This window comes from Ptiloglossa arizonensis, chromosome 1, assembly GCF_051014685.1.
Source record: "Ptiloglossa arizonensis isolate GNS036 chromosome 1, iyPtiAriz1_principal, whole genome shotgun sequence".
Classification (NCBI taxonomy): Eukaryota; Metazoa; Arthropoda; class Insecta; order Hymenoptera; family Colletidae; genus Ptiloglossa; species Ptiloglossa arizonensis.
Genome location: NC_135048.1, coordinates 13,512,500 through 13,532,824, shown reverse-complemented (window position 1 = coordinate 13,532,824; position 20,325 = coordinate 13,512,500). Strand labels below are relative to the sequence as shown.

Genomic DNA, 20,325 nt, shown 5'->3' with positions numbered 1-20,325 from the left:
GATAATAACGAAAGAATGAAATAAACTCTTATTTGTTCCGCGTTTCAGTTAATTGTATTTTAATTAACGCGCATCGAGAACCTAAATTATCATTCTTCGGGCGCAGACCACCCCCTTAATCGGGAGTTTCGAAACGCGAGGGTGATTAGCGTTGAATATTATAAATTCAGGTTTGTGAATTGCGGTTAGGATTAGGACAGCAACCGGTTAAAGGATTCAATTGGGCACAATGCAACCGCGAAAAATGAAATTGTATTCGAAAATCGATGCCAGCACGGAAACAACATCGTTGGTGGTGGAATAGAATTCAACGGGTTGACTAGTCGATTTACGAGCTAAATAAATTTCGAGAAAAAAGGTACGCGGTTGGGAGAGCCGCTACTATTTCTATGAGCAAACGTGTAGCCGCAGCCACGGTTCCCCATGGGTGCCATTATTATTGAACACGCGAGATACGGGAGACAATAGCTGGAAAAGATTGGAAGAAAGGAGTGCGAGCTCTTTTACCCTTTCCGATCGGAAATCACGTATTGTCTCGAGTAGAGGAAATCGAATGCACCGTAGAAGTGTGTTTGGAAAAGTTTCCTGCTGATGCGACGGGCCATTGTCGACCGATTCGTGTGGAATTGACCGTTATATTGGCTGCTCTTTGAATGCAACGAACGTCGTTACGTATTTGTTTTCCTTTTTTCTTTATCGTTTTCTTCCCTTTTCATTGTTTTCTTCAATATTATCGCGACAATTGCTTTTATCAAATCCGTTGCATCATTTCAACGCAGCATTTCACACTTTCGGGAGGTCTCGGCTCGAGAATCTGGACTAACAAACGACACGTGGATGTTTCTAAAAAACCGAGTACCAAGACACTGTAATTTACAATCCGATAATTACGATCCGCGTATTTACCGTTGCGGTTTTTTTTACCTCAAAGTGTCCGAAATATTAATACATACTTGTACATGAGTTAGAAAAGGTAGGATCACTGATAATGCTCCAACATTTAACGGGTAATCCCTAGCACAAGTTTCTATCGAAATAATTCTAAAGAATTGTATATATATATATATATATATATATATATATATATATATATATATATATATATATATTGATTGTTTATTATTCCTGAAATAACCTCAAAGCATTTAAAATATTGTACATACAGAGATCATTCCAATGTTCAAAATCAGAGATAATACTTAAACAATGCTTAAACATTTAAGGGATAATTCGTAGCCCAGTTTCCTATCTCCTAACTCAGAATCACAGTGAAGACTTCAATATTTAACGGATCGTCTCTAGTTTAGGCGAGGCTTCGAAAGGAATCGGAACAATTTTAAAATACAGAGTGTCCCAATCGTCACCGGTCGATTCGAATTTTGCGCTATTTTTAAAACGTTAAATCGATTAATCTGAAACTCGGCACATATTACGTAGACGAATGGGAAATTAATCGTGGAGAAGTACACGGTGAAAGAACGCGTGAAAATTATTCCGGCGAATTACGAAAAATCGCGATCTTCAACGCTAACGATTCGGGAATTTCGTTATCATTTCCCTCGGAACGAGGCGAAGAGCACTGTGAATAAACGAAATTGTCGCTCATTGTTTCTGAAACAACCTTAAAGCGTCCGAAAGAACCTGTTATATAAACCAAGTATCTACAAAAATTACTTATTCGCGCGTCGTTCTTATTTTAGCAGTAAGGCTAAATTTATTTGTACGTAAGGTTAAGAAGGCACAACAATGGGGGAACGGAGGAGTGGGTGGTGGTTGGAGAAGAAATGTTTAAATGGCCATTAAGGCACGTGCTGTGAACGGAGATCAGCTTACCAGAAGATAACAAAGAGATCTTAAATTTGAAAGCTGGCCGTACCGTGTGATCCGCTCAGTAAGGAGCTCATAAAAATCGTTCTTAAAGGATCGCCCACTAAAATAAATGTCGTTCGCTGCCCTAAGTGCTCGTCCGCTTGGATGCATAATGCATTCGAGTCCGAGGTTCTTGTGTTCGTCGGGAGGTACGATGAAGATGGATCTCAGGGAGAACGTCGGGGAACGAGTACTACGGGCGACTGAGATATAGCTACAGCGAATCGAATGCTCCTCCTGCTTGAGAACTCGTAAAACAAGCAGTCGATCTTTTTACCTCGATGGAGAACGAGGCACAAAGTGACTAAAGACTTTCTAAATCTTCTATTTCGAACTCGTGGTATCAAGAAAGAAATTCGAAATAAACACCTGAATGTGTTGTCACCGAACTACATTGTAAGGTGGATTCGATCATAAACAAAGAAACGATTATTTATAGAGTCGAGTTAATTAAACGATGAACGAATAGTAATTGTATTATTAAATTTTAACGTTCAATTGGTCTCGATCGCTTGCGGATCCTCGCGAATGGTCGATCGGTATCTTAATTCTACGCATAGAGGAATTCTTCTTTCGATTCTCCTCTTGTCTGAAACAGGCTCTCCAATGTTTCATTTCAGCTCCTCGAAGACATACTCGGTAATATGGTTACTCGTTAAAGAAAGATTATAGACGATGAACAATCGAGTGGCCAACGTTTAAACTCTCGTCAACTATTATCAGTCATCGAGTTCCCATTTCCCTCGTAATCTCTGCACTTTTTCGTCGACTTGTCCCTCCTCGCGAATCGATCGGCCTGTTGATCCACCGGCATAACCACTACTATTAGGTAACCAAAGCAAAAGATCGGACAAAGAACAGAGACCGGGTTCCACGTGAAATCATGATGTATCTCCCGTTTCCTGTTTTATTAACGACCAATTTCGCGCGTCAACGATTCTCTCGCTGGTTGCAGGTATTTACAAGAGACGCTCCCGTTCATCGACCGTACCAGGACAGCGATATGGGGTTGGAGTTATGGAGGCTACGCGACAGGGATGACGCTTGCCATGGATTATCGCGGTGTCTTCAAGTGCGGCATGTCCGTGGCACCCGTAACAGATTGGGCTCTTTACGGTACGTATACAGGAGACAATATTTTCATTCACGCTGAACGCGGTACGTCTTCTCGGTCGAGTCTTTCCATTCACGAAAACTGTACCACTGGCGTGGGTATATTCGATTCTCGATTATTAAGTATTCTGAAACTCTTGAAATCGTATTTAATATGTTGAATAAATTATTGCTATTTCGTACAGTATATTCACAATTATTTATTCGTCTACACTCTTCTCAACTAGTTAAGAAGAGTCAACTAGTTAACTCTTCTAACCTAGTGCTTAACATTTCAATCGACACTTATTATAAAGGAGAACCATTGCGGGGAACAATATTTCTTCTCAAATTTGTTTCTCTTGGAACAATATTTAATATGTTGAATAAATTATTGCTATTTCGTACAGTATATTCACAATAATTTATACGTCTACACTCTTCTCAACTAGTTAAGAAAACTCAACTCTTCTAACTTAGTGCTTAACATTTCAATCGATACTTATTATAAAGGAGAACCATTGTTGGGAACAAAATGAAATAAAAGCACACACTCATATATTATTTAATTTTAATATTATTTAATTATATATATATATATATATATATATATATATATATATATATATGTATATATATATAATTCGTGTACATATATAATTTTATTCATATTATTTCATACATTTATAAATTCGGAATTATATAAATTAAATTCTAAAGAATTTAATCGATACCGCAAGAAACGAATTTAACGACTTTATACATATGTATAATAGGAGAGAAAAAAGCATCGACGGTTACGATTATCCGCCGGAAGCTATAGTACTCGCGCTTCGAAATACCGGATTTATTCCCTCGATAAGGAGTCATCGTTCGAAATCGAGTCGAGCATACAGACGTTTCATCGTCGCCGTCGATGCACATTTTTAACGCCACAGCTTTTTCCTTTCCTTTGTCGAGAACCCTCCAAGTCCCATCACCACCGCCCCCTTCGAATATTGATCGAATATAATATTTTTTTCTTTCTCCTCTCTTTGCAATATTGCAACAGGGTCGACCAGCGTCACCGTTATATCGGATTATTTATAATTTCCTTTTACGTCTATATCCGGGGGGGAAAAATAAACGAACGTGTTATATTTATTTATTTATTTACCTCGCGACTTTATCGCGCCACGTTGCGATACAAACGAGAGAGAAAAAAAAAATACAAAAATCAAATAAAATATAACCGAGGTACAACCAATGCTGTTTTACAACCTAACCTCGAAACGCTCGTAAGTTCTACTCTTCGTGGTTCCTTCGAATACGAATTAATCGTTAACGGTGACGCGTGGAACGAAAGGATGGTTAATCGTATGAAAAGAGTGAAATGTCTTCCGAACGGTGAGAAAAGAGTTCGCAATTGGTCGCAATTACCAGGCGCGGGCGTTCAAACCGGAAACGAACAGATCCCCGGCCCGTCCCTCTTCACCCCTACCCTTCAACGAGAACAGCACCGAAGCTGTCCGCTATAAATCATCGAGAGCAAACATTTTATTAAAAGCGCTTATTCGCAACGCGATGTAAAATGATTCGATCATTTTTCAAGTCGTTCCCCCGCTCGTGTCGCTTCCGGGGGTTTCCCCATCCGCTCCTATAGAGAGGAGTGGGGGACGACGGGGGAAATTTCATCGCCTTTTCGCCGCAGCCTTTTTCCCCGCCGCGTTTTCCATTGTTGCGTCCGAGAAGCAGGAAAGCTTAATATTCTCGGCACTCGCGGCGAACGCGGACATATTATAGGCGCGAAGCAATTTCCCCGCCGGCCTCCGCGGATTAATTAAGTAGCACGCTGGGTGTAATTCACGGGCACAATTACGCGCGAAGCGTGGCGTTTTTCATTCGTTGTGCTTCCTTCGTCGGGTTGGCGATCGCCTGGGAACGGCTGACCGTCTGAGACTGCGTGTTTAATTAAATCTTTCGAAGGCGTCGTTAAACAGGCCAGGATTGTCGTGTTTCGCGAGCGTTAAACGGTCAAATTAATTGAAGCTCGCAGTAAGACGTATAACGCGGGAAGAGCGACGACCGTGGTCGTGGTGAACGGTTTCGATAGGAAGAGAAGCTACGACGTGGGCTACGTGTTCGTCGGGACACAAGCGTTGATGATATTGCCAAGTGGCGTGCGAGAATGGAGACACGAGTGAAACTGGGATATGGAAAATGAGAAATTGGGTAACGAGGGACGGGAAACTCGGAAATGTTAAACGAGAGATTGAAGAACGAGTCGAGTCGATGTGTCGGGAAAATTGTGAACCGGGAAATGAGAAACGAGTTGACTTCGAGTCAACCCTATATTGAATACTTCGGTATTGGGAAAATTTTTTTAATTGGGAAATGGGAAACGAGTTGACCGAAACGAGTCGAAGTACTGGGAGAATTGTGAACTGGGAAATGGGGAGCGAGTCGACTCGAGGTATTGGGAAAATTTTTAATTGGGAAATGGGAAACGAGTTGACTCGAGGTATTGGGAGAATTGTAAATTGGGAAATGAGAAACGGGAAACTGGGAAACGAGTTGGCTCGAAGTATTCGGGAAACTGTAAACTGGGAAATGGGAAACGAGAAATTGGGAAACGAGTCGACTCAAAGTGTCGGGAAAATTGTAAACTGAGAAATGGAAAACGAGTTAATTCGAAGTGTTGGGAAAATTGTAAAGTGGGAAATGGGAAATGGAAAACGAGAAACTGAAAAATGAGTTAACTCGAAATGTCGGGAGAATTGTAAACTGGGAAATGGGAAACGAGTTGACTCGAAGTATTGGGAAAATTGTAAAATAGGAAATGGAAAGAAAGCGTTAACCGCAAATACTGAAAAATTAAGAAACGAGGGCATCGGGATACCGTGGAATTAGGAGAAACTGGAGACAAAGGAATTTATGAATAATGAAAATTGAACATTTGAAATAATTAAAGAGAGAAACGATTGCAGTGTCGAAATTTACAAACGTAGAGGACTAGAGAAAATCGTGGCAGGCAAGATAGAAGTAAACGAAAAAATTCGGAGAATAGATTAAGATAAGACGAAATGGTTGCCAGTGTACAAGTGACCAATTACAATTACCATAATTTACAGATTCAATTTACACGGAGAGGTTCATGGGCTTACCGACGGTTAACGACAATCTTCACGGCTACGAGCAAGGTCAACTCCTCAACAAGGTAGACAATATTAAAACGAAGATGTACTACTTGATCCATGGGACTCTGGACGACAACGTGCATTATCAACAATCTCTGTTGCTTGCCAAGGTTCTCGAGCAGAAGGATATACTGTTCCGGCAACAGGTACGTCATTTACTTTATAATTGTGACAAAGAATCTTGAGCAAGCTAATATGTTGCATAACGAGTATCGTTTCGAGCAGCTCTTCGTATCTTGTTAAATATTTTTTCATTCGAAACACTTATCGCGAATAAGATGTTTCGAGATGCGTTTTGCACACGTAAAAATGTGAAAAAAAGTGATGTAGGTTTCTCTTTTTCTATACAACGTAAAGTAACTTTAAACGGTGGACGATTTATAACATTGTTCCGAGAAGCCCTGAAAATTATTCTGGTTTATATTCACCTACGTGCTTCCTTGGTGTTTCACGATGTTTAACGTGGACGATTAAAATCTACAGAATGGGCGGGAAACTGCGTGCTCGTAAACAAATTTCGTTACGTATTCAAGTTCCTCTCAAAGGATTTTTCATTTAAATAATAATCGCAATTTTATTTTGCTCGTTTTTTAAATAAACAAAACGTCCACTTCTTTCCTGCGGTTCCATTCTTACGTCGCGTACAATATTTTTCTAAATTTTTTTAGTCAACAAATTATTGCAAATAAAAATTAAACATTGGAACATTAACGGTATTTAAAACGGAGATTTCATTTCTTAACGAAATATTTTCCTTGAGACGATAATTTATAAATTAATACTAATGGTAGACAATAGGAGAATCGTTATTTAAGAATTAAACATCGTTTCTTTCGAAATAGATTTCTTATATTTCTATTGAAAAAAGTATTACATACATACATATAGATATATATTATATTACACACACACATACACGCGCGCGCACGCACGCACATATGTATTATCACTGTTAACGGGATATTGTATCACGAATAATTAAAAAATGTTATTTTCTGTCTATCACAGACTTACACAGACGAGGACCACGGGATCGTTCAATCCAGAGCTCACCTTTATCACTCGCTGGAGAACTTTTTGGACGAGTGCTACGAAGCTTCATGATCGCAGCGTCGATGAGAAACGACAATCTAGATCCTCCGCGTCACCTGCCTCACATTCCGCCTGTAAATACCTTGTCATTTGTACATACTCGATGTACAATATGTAATATGAAGCGTTAGTGTATATAATCGAGAAAGAAACTAAATAGGTACATTCGACGCGAACAGTCTTGAGCGTGGAGAGAACTAGCCCCTCTCCCCACTCTTCGTGCTTCCTGACGAGAGGGGAAGTCCCCTATTCAAAGAACTCCAAAATTCGAGTCGAAGTTTCATTTGAATTCTTCTCTGTCGATTGAGCAGAAAAAACACTAATTGTGTTGCTACTATATTTATACCAATTTTTATAACATGTGTACAAGAAAAAGAAAATTAATAAAAATCGAAAGTGATGTAAAAATACTACGTTTAAATTGTAGTCATTTTGTATCGCATCTTCGTAGCAAACTTGGCGGCTAAAATTTTACAGATTTTACGTATTATATCGCGGTCAAAGCAGAATCAATTGGCCGTTCAAGGTCACTAACCGACCACTCTCATCGTACTACCATTTTAAATAGCGAAGGAATCAGCCAATTGATTTTATTCGTATTAAATACATAGCTTGTAATAATAAATGACAGACAATGTAAAATTGTTATCATCTTAAGATATTGTTTACGAACGATGATTTAAAGTAACTCTTAATGAATTTTATAAGCACAATTGTTGAAAAGAAAGAACGTGTACTGAACATTTTTATAACTTATTTGCCTGCGAGTTAAGAATGGGGAAAGCCTTTGCAGTCGCGAGTTGTTTGAGTCGAATATATCTATCAATCGTTGAGAAGTGCAAAACTGGTCTTTAGTTTTTTTTATATATTTTTTCGAGGAAACTAGTTTACCCGTTTATCGAAGGCCTAACGGATCCGGCATGAGAAATCTTTATAAATAATAAAGTAACTATGACAAAGAAACACTGCATCTAATTGTACACCCTGTACAAGTAAGTTTCGTAACGCCGCGAAAAGTTCAACGTGTTCTCCAGGGATTTGACAGCTTTGAAATAAACAAGAAACATGTTGCCGAACACTTTATTGTTAACGGGAAAACGTTATTAAGTGTTGTGCAATACGTGGCTACAATAACAGAGATCACTTTTTTAATAATAAATCATAAAACATGTTCCTCTTCCGTTTCAATCATTATTTTACAATTATGCGAGGCAAGTGAGATTTGGATGTGAAATAAATGGTTAATATTAACTCTCTGACGGATGTTTATAAGAAATATACGGCTCGGATATCCTTTCTGAAAGAAAGTTAAAAAGACATATGTATCGTTATCGTTAACGACATTTAATGTTTTGTTTGATTTAGAAATTATGGGTGGTGGTGCACAGCTCGTATGCTCTTATTAATACTTAATGTAATCGTTAACAAATATTTCATTGTCTTATTATCGTTTTTGTGATACAAGCTGCAAGTGTCAACTATATTGTATTATATTACAAATATAATTTCGTAACGGTAGATCGTGTAAACTGATATAATTGTTAAAGAACATTGTTTGAATATAAAAATTAATTTCTTTTTGTTAATTTTATTAACGTTAGGATAACGGAGCCTTCAACTATCATAGTTTAAGATTTTTCTCGTCGTGTATATAATTAAGTTAATGGACTGTTTGTTAAAAATTCCTGGACGTAATATAGCGCATCTATTTCTCTTTACTATAAAAAATATGATACCGCGACTACTAGTAACACTTAAGTCTATCTGTAGTGTAAGTGATGTACTAACAAACCCTTTAAATATGACGATTTTATAATGAAAGGACCACTGTAATGGTTTTGAGAATGAATCAACAGCAAACTTCTTAAACTAATTGTTAACTTTCATTCCAACATATTGTACAAAATATTTAATCGAGTATATACAATTAAGAATACATAACTAAAATTACCCAACCACTCATAACTAGGGCGAAAATATAATAATAATCCAGCGGTATTATGAAATTATTATTGTCCCTTCATTGATATTTGTTGAATGTATCACGAATAAAGCTCTATGTTTTATTAACAGAGAGTGTTTAAGTTTTTACGAGATTGTCCCAGAGCGATCGATTGAATGGTGTTGTTAATACCATTAATAATCCAAATATATAATGTAAATTTATGTTACGAGTTCTCTGTCTCTTTGTATCTGAAAAATATTAAATGTTTCTGTACCATCTACTTATATTGCTACAAAGTATATACTCATTTTAATTGTACTAGGAGAAACATACTTGCATTTTGTACACGTGTAAAACACAGTCTGTCCTTCATCCGCAGATCTCAACTGCAAAGTAGCATATGACATTTTGTCATTTTGACACTGTGGACATTTTCGTTCAACTATTGGACCTTCTGTATCATCTTCATTGTCTTCCTGTTGTTTTGAAGATGCATAAACATTTTTGTCATTAAAATGAATAGTATGTGACATTACCATATCTCCAAAAGCTAAAATCAAGATCGTACATAAAAACAATATGAAAAACAGTATAAACAAATGGCAGGTTTACATTGAAATGGTAACAAACGATAAATGTAAGTAACGAGTACCTTCAGGACCCCAAGTTCGTTTGCAAGCGTAACATTTAACGTCTCCACTGTCACCCAACAATGGCAAAATTGATCCACAATCGGAACAAAAGCCGGGTGTACTTATAAAAGAAACAGTCTCATCGTTCTGTTCCATTCGGAATTCAGATTACTCGGTGTTTACATAAAACGAAACGTTTTAATAGGTTAACACGATATGAAATTAAAGTGCACGTGAGTAGAACAAAACAAACTACTACGATCAGGAAATAATGTATTACAAAATCTACAAAGAAACTGAGTATTGCTGTAGTACAGCCGTCTAGCGGAGAATGGACCAAACTAATTTTAAACCTTTAATCAGTGCTTTCGATGACAAAACAGCTGGGTTATGTAGTAATTCTCATTTCTACGATAAGATGGCGCCACTAACGCAAACTTGTAGTAACTTGTTGAGTATCGTGTAAATGTACATGCGTGAATATTTTTACGCGCGATGATTCAATGAAAGATATAGCGAAGCTAAGTTTATATTAACTGAATTGCATCTTATATGAATAATTTTGAAACGCTTTATGCGATTGTTCGTTATATAAACTATTTATTTTTATCGTTTCATTAACAAATTTGAATGTTTTAATCAAATTTTTCTACATAAATAAGCGTAAATTAAATAAACTAATTGTACTCTTTAGTAAGCAATAGATATTCTCAGAGGATAATCTTTTTTAAATAGATTATCAGTCCATATATTTAATTTGAAGTAAATAAGTAAACTAATTATAGAATTGTGGAATGTTGTTGCAGAATATGTTATTTTACAGAATAAAGTCTATAACTAAAGTGCTTGTAATATGATAAAAGTTTCTCAAAATTTCTTCAACTTCTACTGTTGTATACATTGTATTGGTTAGAGTATTGATCATGTATTTATATAATTTCATTGTATTATATTACAATTAATTTAATAAAATGTAGCCAAGTGATAATTAAGCATTATCATTTAAGCCCTATACTTTCCCTGAATCCAGTAAGTACATTGATATTATCATCTTAATCTTAAATTCATATCGTAATCCCTTATTAATTAAAACTCCCTGAAAGTGATAACATCTGCAATGTAGTTAAAACGAATTCCACACTTATAATGTTTCTATATAATGCGCTATATGTATTATATAATGTTTCAGATTGATACAATTATTTTGATTCATAGTTTAAAAAATTGATTTCAGTACAAATAATCCTGTAGCGTATATTACCACGACAAATGCTTTTAATAATGCCAAGATTTGATGAAATGAACATTTAAAAGATAGGTAAAAGTTTCAAGCACTTTATATGTATCAATATTAAAAATATAAATGACTGTGTCGTAATATGTAAAGATTTAAAAAAGTTACTAATCTATTTTGATTCGGAATATATTTTAAAATTAAAATGTCAGGAAATTACTAACACAACATTAATATTTCATAGCAATTCGTGCAACTCGCAATCAGTACATATCAGAGTCCAATTAGCGCTTCTATGTCGCGTTGTTGCAGTAACACCATCTAGTGTTTCAATCGTGTAACAACTAGAAGTTAATACGAAACAGGAGGGGAGATGCATTTGGCGTGCCGTGTTCCCCTCAAACGGAACGAATTAATGTTTCCTACCGTGCGGTGTTCTGCATGTATGTGTTTTGCTCGTTTATTCTGTCAGAACCGGCAAAATGGACGATATAGTACTTCGAGCACCTGATCGAGTTTTAGAAGTGATTTTTTCTTATTTAGATCTCCACACATTGAGAAATTGCTCGATGGTGTGCAAACGATGGAACCGATTCTTAAATGACGAGAACAATGATGCGTGGAGAATGCACTGCATCCGAAAGTTGGCCCAGGAGGCTCTCAGTTCCGATTTATTGTCATCGGTACCCACCTATAAATCCAAATTGCGTGCGTTTTATCACGCGTGGAACCCCGTTGATTGTTCCCGTAACATTTACATTAAACACAATGGATTCACTCTACACAGGTAGAACAATGGATTCAGTTTTTAACGTGCGTCGATTTTTGTGTATTTTTGTTGGGTGATGTAAATAAACCTAATACAATGTGTAATTGTCGCTTAATAACAATAATATTATTATAAGAAAATAGTTCTTAGTATCGATCACTCTTTAAAATTTAACTGATAAATTAGTGCTTTAATATATGATGACTATGTTACAGAAATCCTATTGCACAAAGTACAGATGCTTGTAGAGGAAAAATTGGTTTTCGACATGGTCGTCATGCTTGGGAGGTCATTTGGGAAGGACCTCTGGGCACTGTAGCAGTTATAGGAATAGCAACAAAAGAAACACCATTATTGTGTCATGGGTATGTAGCATTAATGGGTTCAGACGAACACTCATGGGGATGGAATCTAGTGGATAATCACCTGTTACATAATGGAAATGAACAAGGAAACTATCCGTTACTTAATAATGCCCCTAAGTATCAGGTATGTTATATTTTTACATGGAATGTACAGAATATTGTCGAATATACCTTAAGGTGTAAAATTTTATAATTAACAGGTTGGGGAAAGAATTAGGGTAATATTAGATTGTGATGATAACACGTTATCTTTTGAAAAAAATTACGAATTTTTGGGAGTGGCATTTAGAGGTATTGTATTTTAATCTTTGGTACATTTTAGTTTTAAATAACTCAGCTACAGTAAAGCTTTAAGTTAAACAGTAGTATTAAACTTTTGATTCAAATTTTAGTGTCAGGAAATATTACGATACCTTGAAATATTTATTTTTAAATATATAAAACCTACACAGTAATATAGTTTGAGAATTCAGCTTTATTTTTTTTGTAAATGTAAAATAATCAGTATATTCAAAACTTTAATATTTTAGTGATGTTAATAATAAAATTGAATATGCAGGATTGCCAGACAAAAGATTATATCCATCTGTATCTGCTGTATATGGAAACACAGAGGTGTCTATGGTGTACTTAGGACCTCCTCTAGATGGCTAACACTTTACTTCTAATAGAAACATATCTTCAGAGGCTTGTTCAGGAGTGTATTGGAATCTCAATGCAGATTCTCTGCATTATACTGGAATGTCTACTATGAAGTAGAACTAGCGCACTAATGAACTGTATGATACTCTTTATGAAGGATGTGTGCCTGTTCACTCAGTCAATACATTGTAAATAGTATTAGCATTCCATTTAAGCTGATAAATCCGTAATAGGGCTTTATACAGTGTGAACAGTCATAAGTTACTCAACAGTGGACATTAATAAATTTTACTTGAAATTATGCATCTTCTAATAGCTAGTACTAAGAAGACCTGTATGTTCGATATTACATTTTTTCATTTATATTTCAAGTATCTTTATATTGTATAAAAGAGTTGAGTGACATATTACTGATTTTAAAATAATTACGTAACAAATTTTCAGTTAGATAATTTTTAACAAAAAAGTTCCTTCGCGCTCAAATGAACGCGAGTCAGATTAATTTCATTTCAACGCTTTTCCAAGTCACATAGATTTATTTTAAGTTAATGCGCATGTACATAGAAATCAGGATTGTCCGATTCTTTACTCTTCCATACAGTATTGATAGTCGAGTCCTTGTATAAATACATGCTTTATATGTATAAATATTTTGCCAAAAAGATGGCAATTCCAACTTGTTTACAAGATAGTCATATATCGTGGCATATGGATTATTTTGATGAACATCAACGAGTCTGCCATTAATATTAAACTCATTTTTATTACCCTTGTGCTATTTGCATAATTTTGTGGTAATTATAAAGGGAATATCTGTGATTCGTCGTATTTTATTAGTGTGCTCATGTTTTGTACAATATCTGTGTAGATGTTTGCTTATTTCTGTCTTTCTTAACTCAGTTAAGGAAGGAATCTTCTGTAAAAAAGGAGAACTAGATACTTTTCTTACAAAAACCAATTACGCTTCGTTTTTTAATTTATTATAGATATTTATACACATCTTAAGTTAGTATCTATTTCTAAGTAGTAAAATCATTGAATGAATGAAGAATAACATTTCATGAAACAGTATACAGGGTGTTCCACTTAAAGTGTTCATAGCTGTTTTGTTTTCAAATGTATAAAGCAGCATTTCAAATTGTAAATTGTGGTAAAAAATCAAATCAATTTGTATAATAATTATTACAATTGTCCGTATTTTTTTTTTAATAGAATTGATTTTGCTCGCATTATTTTCAAAGTAAATTGAAAGAGCAAGTAGATAATGCTAGAAATGAAACTGGTACCTGTGAAACATCATCTACATGATGTCTAGAGTTTACACTTTTTTTTGTTGCAGTATTGTGTGATATAGCTTTCTGTATTAAGTTTTGTTTATAAGAAGAGTGAAATATTTAAAATCGTATCGTGGTGTGAAGTTTGGTGGCCACTATTGTGGTAAATGCACAATATGTCATATTTAATGTGAACCACTTTTTAATTCACTTATGCGTTTTGCATCCATAAGTCTTATGTCGGTTACATACGAAAATTGTACATCATGCTCCGCGAAGTCTGTACTTATAAGTAACAATGTTATTAGCACAGTGAACATTGAAAAATGATCTAGAGATGTGAATAAATATAGTCGTTTGTAATGTACATATTTATTATCGTCATTGTGTTCGTCAAGTGTAGCCTTCGCGAGTTAGTTTCTTCCTAAACTTTTGTACAGAATTGTGTACATAGCGATCATGAACGTACAAAGAGAAAATAAACCTTGTTTCATGTGTGTGGGATGACTTCATCTACATAAATAGAAAATATTATGGGTCGCGGACTGATTTAGAATTTATAACTTTTTCGATTGACCACGAAAAGAAGTCAGGTATCTGTGAAAACTTGCGCGTTTCGAAGCATATAGAAACGTGCAGAACAAACGTCGTACTGTGGACTTATTTCGAGTACGAACTACCAAGATTACACATGGAGTATAGTGGTGCCTTATTACAATTCTTTCGATGTAATCTCGATGCGGTTACGATATACGATGATATAGCATTAAGTATTACAATTTAATCAACGTTGACCCATTGTGCATGTAAACATAGACGTACATGTAAAACAATTCGAATCATCATTTTGTAAATACACGTATTTGAACGCCCGTATAGATATTCATGTAACCGCCTGCGAAACCGTTCTGTACAAATGTTTAGAGAAAAAGCGAATTAGTCGGGATACGATTAAGAATGGAACACCGGTATACTTGCACGTATATCAGAACTACGAGTGTTTTAAAGAAAGAAATGTACATCTGCTTTGTAAATAAATTATTTTATTTTAATGCTTTAATGTTTGTATTGTTGTATACCATGAAATCTGTTTATAAACTTTAAAAGTGAGAAATGTTTATAAGGTACAATTTCAAATTATTTCTTTCATTGTCATCCGACGGAATAATTAAAACAGGTCGTATTTCGTGTCAAAGTTTTTATTTTATTTGGAACATTTACACGTGAATATTTCGTACAAATCCTTTCCCGTTTCGTGTTCGTGTTTAACAAAATTCATAATCAAATGTAACGTTTCTTCCATTTTTTTCTCGAGTAGATCTTATGCTTAATTTCAAATTTGTATTTTACTGTTATCACCATGGAAACAATATTTCTCGTAGCTTATAAAAATATAATAATAATGATCTGTTATACATTTTTTTAAAATAAAACAATATACAATCCTCTACTGCTGTGTAACTTATTAAGTACTGTTTGACTTCAATATACGTCCATGAAAGATTCAAAATTATAATGATTTAATCATAAATTACACCACAATTAATCCATAGGAGTATTTAAGTATTCTAAAATCGCAATTGAACATACAAACTAATTATAAAATTTATGCAGATATTCTAACTACTATATTCCCAAATTAATTTTCTATGTATAATAGCAAATGGTAGATACAGAAAGTGGTACGTGTTAATTTAATTTCAAATCCAATTTCCATAAAATTAAATTATATTAGATTTGGCTCATTATGGTAATGAATCTTCCATATACATAATATACTGCATCTTTGAGTGTCTGGCAAGATAACGGAACTACAATATCGAAATATATAGGCATTGTACACATAATCCTTTCTGTATACAGTATACACACACGCGCGCGCGCGCACATACATACATATATATACACAATGTATATTAATTTTCTTGCTGAATCTGCCATAGGACAGTGATTTGAAACACCTACATTATATGATAGCACATCCATGATACAATTTCTTCAGATTCTAGTATGCCCTTAATATTAATAAAGTACATGAATTGAGAATTTATTGTTGCGCAGCTTTGTTTACATGCCTATTATTCTACATGCTATGAAACACAATCAATAGTAGAAAAAATCTTATTATCGCACTGTATCGAGATTCCACGTTCTCTATTCGAGGCCTTTACAATTGCATACTTGAGACGAACAATGTCCATTTATGAATGTAATGTAATTAGAATGTTGATTTCTTGTTCAAATCTTTTCGCGTGAATTTCACCTATTGTACTGCAGTACGTTTTTGAATTTTAATTTACCAATATGAAACTCAGTTGGATAAAAAATGCGCACAATTAAAGCTAAATAAATTTGAATAAAGTATTCCTGGAATATTCTCGTATACGCGATTTGAAAAAGGATATATCAATTGTTATAAAAATATAAATCTTCATTTAAATATAAATAAGTTGAGATTAAACCAGGAATTATAAAACAAGCATTTATTGATTTTTGTTCACACTTTGTATTATTCTAGAGAAATATATTTGTATAGACTTTCTTTATATATTTTCAAAATAGGAAGTGTGTGATCTAAACTCATTTTTTAATTTGTTGACTAATATATTAATTTTTCTCTTGCCATAATTTTCTTGACATAAAAAAATATATTTCAAAGAAATGAAATTTCTAACAGTTGGCATAAAATTGTCAGTGTAATTTCATTAATTGCTGTATGGAATGTACAGTGTAATTTAAAAAATGAGTATTCATTATGTGCACACTGTTGACACGATCTTACATACTTTCAAAACGAATAAACCAATGCATTTTAAATGCACATTTGGACATAAGAAGCATTTACATAGATACACATTCACAATTTGAACTTGTTATAGAGTAATACTTATGACATATATAAGCAATAAGTATTGTACGAATAAGATTTAAGCTTTCATATTTAAAAAAGATTTTCCAGATTTAATAAAAATAAGCACATTTAAGTTAAGCTTCTTATTACACCTTAATGAAACAGGTATTCTTGCACATCCAATTGATTGGTGCTGGCTAAGTAGTGGAACCGAAATAAAGTACTAAGAAATGAAGTAGTAGATTTATCATGAATTAAAAAAAAAAGATAACACGAGAAGAAATTTTATTTTCTTTGGTATTATAGCATTAAAAAGTGTGAGTTTTTAGAAAGAGACTATCCATATATATTTTTATTCACAGATGAATTAGAAATTTGTTCCAAGAAAGTACCAGAGTTTTGCGATGTAAAACGTTTAAGTGAAAAGTATACTATACCGCAATTTAAGTAAAACTCATTAGGTTTTAAAACTTACTACATATTCATTTACAATTTATAAATCCCTAATTATGACCATAATTTATTCTGTTATATGTGTCTATGTTTTATGTCTCTTATCCATTGTGTCCGAGGATACAATGCAAACAAAAAATTATAAACATATTCATCTGAAAAAAGAACCTGTAATCCTTACAGGTAACACCTGCATAATTATGGATGCACATACAAATACAAGATACCTTGTATTCATTTGTTAATAATTAACATACAAACATATTGGTTTCCCTTAAGTATCAAGTACTTACTTAATTGTAGCAACATGTTCATATAGATTACATTAGCATATATTATAAAGTATAGGACTAGTTAACACATGTTTCCATTCCCTGAGATATATGTATCTTCATGCACTTTTCTCATTATTTTTGTACATGAGTTTCTTTTCCGGAAGTGCACACTCAAGCGTTGGCTTTATTTTAGTCGGTAGGAACCTTGTTAGAAAGAAATCAGATGTATAGTGCATTAGCTTGCTTAGTAAAGGGCACAATAATCCCTGATGAACTAGTGTCCACAGTCGATAATTTTGTCCTTCAAATGGATCAAGAACAGCTGCACATAACATGTGACTAAGATTGACTTGTATGGGCTGCAAAGTAAAATATCAATATGCTACTATTAACATTTTCATGTCCCCACATTTCATGCAAATGCTTTTTTATTTGCTGCTGCCATCTTTTACTACGAGCTTCTCATTAGTCACTCACAGTGTAATTACAATATAGAAGAGTAAACAGTAAACATGTAAAGAATATTGAAGTATGAAAACCATTACAACTATTGATCCATTAGCAATTAACTATTAGTTTGTATATGACGCTAACATGGTACCATGTGAAATGGTTAATTGGGTGTAAAAGTGTCAACTACAAGAAATAGTAGTGAAATAAAATTTGACATACCCAAGCAATAGCTTGAAGAATCCAAAAATGATATACCAAATTCAGTCCATAACTAAAAACAGACCAACTCGGATCTGATAAAGACTCAAGATTGTAAACACCTATAAGTAGAAATTAAAGAATATTTTTGACATTGACATTTATACTGATCATTGCACAACAATTATTAGTATTTGATTAAAGTAACTTTATCTTTTTTAATCTCTCAGCTTGAAAGAAGAAAAAATTAAAATGTTATTCATGTAAGTTGTAAATTATTACCTCCAAGCCTAAGCAAATAATAAGGGATTACTACCATCAAGCCATGCTGAATGTAGTATAAAGCTTTATCAGCAAATATCTGGAACAATTTGTGTTAAGGTAAATACAAATCATCAAAACAGTTCTTTATTAACAGAAAATAATAATTTACTTTTCGAGATTCAGTCTCTGGAAACAAATATGCTAATAATGGTCCATTCATAAAATTTAAATGTATCCTGAAGATTGATGTCACTGTTGGACTAGGATCTGCTGCCAATAAGTATAACTGCATTACAGAAAAAGTATAAATAATCATAATGGATATGTTTAAATAAGCTATATACATTAAATGTACCTGGACTGCTGTTATTATATGGCAAGGATTAAAAATATATACAACTGTTCTACTGGAAAATTTAAAACCTAGCTCCATTCCCAAAACTAGTGACATGATAATCAACAACACCCTTCTACCCACTCGATCATGGTTTGCGTACGATACTTGAGCTGGAAGTCTAATTCGTTTATAACCCCAAACAAGACATCCTATTATGAATAAAGATATTAGCAACGTTTCGATTATTCTTCGCTTTGGACTCAAATAGTAAGCACATTCTGGTCCTATGTTACGTGCTATAGAGGCATTAACACCGTCATATGCCCATTCGAACATCGTTGACAGTTCTGCTTGTATAACTGTAACGAAGGGAAATATAATCTGATTCCAAACTACGTGTAAAATTGACACTGTTAACAATAATCAATTTCAAATTTTAAAACTGCACGGTTCCTAAAAACTTATTCTCAAACTATAAAGATACATATTTTATAAATAATAATTTAATCTTTGGTCTAAAGTCTATTTACAAAAAATTTTTTTATTAATTAAGATGTATAAAGCCCATCACGAGCCGGTTTTGCGACTAGATAGCGCCATCAGTTTCTGTATACCGACACTATAGATCCCTTACTCGTATAATACTATACTGTATATAAGGATAAATTAATTTAAGCTAAAAAATTAAAAATTTTTATTTAAAACACATATCAAAATATTGATTACATGTATTAGAATTTATTTTCAAAACACAATAATATATATTTTATTAAATTTATTAATAATAATCTAATCCTTAAATTGATAATTTATACAGAAATAGTAAAATCAAATTTTTAATCAGTGCTTTTAAAGGCAACACGGTTGAATGTGTAGAGAATAGTTACTATTTTTGAGATTAAATGATATCACTAATTATTGTTTACTGACACTGCAGATCATTAATTTAAACTAGTAGTTTTAAGACATAAGTCCTTTAATACTTTTTTCTGCAGAAGAAAAAGAGTGCATCAATTAATTCATTTACAAATATGGAATACGATATAAAAAATAGGTATAGTTGACATTTTTAGATACATGGATATATAAAAATACGTAAAATTAATACTAGAATGTGTTGAATTTTGTTTATTTAATTTTGCTTTATGACATTTTCTTTAGCTACATAAGTTTTAAAGATACAATAACTTCACGAGTTACGACCACCTTGACTTACAAAAAAATTTCATAAAAAACCTAAAAAGTGTATCAATTTTTTATAGCTGTCGCCACATACATATATATTACACACTCCTTGATAAATTTCAAGAGCTGTAATAAATATCAGTAGCACAGATGATGACAATGATCCGGAATAATGCTTATATTATGTAGTTATGTAATTATTTACTTATATGTAAATTA

At 33.7% G+C, this 20,325-nt stretch overlaps 4 protein-coding genes across 10 annotated transcripts in view; 2 read left to right on the top strand and 2 right to left on the bottom strand.

The window, feature by feature from the left end:
• Positions 1–9,301, top strand: part of LOC143145623 (venom dipeptidyl peptidase 4) — a 290,218-nt gene extending 280,917 nt beyond the window's left edge. For all 5 annotated transcript variants that reach the window (XM_076309552.1, XM_076309472.1, XM_076309383.1 and 2 more), the window contains 3 exons: positions 2,825–2,985; positions 6,072–6,283; positions 7,146–9,301. In XM_076309552.1, coding sequence (XP_076165667.1) covers positions 2,825–2,985; positions 6,072–6,283; positions 7,146–7,241 — 469 coding nt within the window. In that variant the 3' untranslated portion in view covers positions 7,242–9,301. The remainder of the gene's footprint in view (positions 1–2,824; positions 2,986–6,071; positions 6,284–7,145) is intronic.
• On the bottom strand, positions 8,296–10,117 carry Rpi12 (RNA polymerase I subunit RpI12). 2 transcript variants are annotated; one of them, XM_076309750.1, is made up of 4 exons: positions 9,827–10,117; positions 9,711–9,724; positions 9,508–9,650; positions 8,296–9,422 (listed from the first exon to the last, which is right to left on the bottom strand). In XM_076309750.1, exons 1-4 carry the CDS (start codon positions 9,960–9,962, stop codon positions 9,398–9,400), a joined length of 318 nt encoding a protein of 105 aa, XP_076165865.1. In that variant the 5' UTR covers positions 9,963–10,117; the 3' UTR covers positions 8,296–9,397. The 2 variants fall into 2 exon arrangements, with proteins under 2 accessions (XP_076165865.1, XP_076165777.1); XM_076309662.1 differs by having other exon boundaries at positions 9,508–9,724; positions 9,827–10,113.
• Positions 10,118–11,462: 1,345 nt separating this feature from the next.
• Fsn (F-box synaptic protein) lies at positions 11,463–15,150 on the top strand. 2 transcript variants are annotated; one of them, XM_076306579.1, is made up of 4 exons: positions 11,463–11,827; positions 12,025–12,298; positions 12,375–12,465; positions 12,734–15,150. In XM_076306579.1, the coding sequence occupies exons 1-4, from the start codon at positions 11,523–11,525 to the stop codon at positions 12,826–12,828; spliced, it is 765 nt and encodes a 254-aa protein (XP_076162694.1). In that variant the 5' UTR covers positions 11,463–11,522; the 3' UTR covers positions 12,829–15,150. The 2 variants fall into 2 exon arrangements, with proteins under 2 accessions (XP_076162694.1, XP_076162698.1); XM_076306583.1 differs by lacking the exon at positions 12,375–12,465.
• A 129-nt stretch (positions 15,151–15,279) lies between these two features.
• On the bottom strand, positions 15,280–19,499 carry LOC143143091 (transmembrane protein 164). Its single transcript, XM_076303979.1, has 5 exons — positions 18,940–19,499; positions 18,754–18,870; positions 18,603–18,681; positions 18,342–18,442; positions 15,280–18,028 (listed from the first exon to the last, which is right to left on the bottom strand). The coding sequence occupies exons 1-5, from the start codon at positions 19,255–19,257 to the stop codon at positions 17,786–17,788; spliced, it is 858 nt and encodes a 285-aa protein (XP_076160094.1). The 5' UTR covers positions 19,258–19,499; the 3' UTR covers positions 15,280–17,785.
• Between the last annotated feature and the right edge of the window lie 826 nt (positions 19,500–20,325).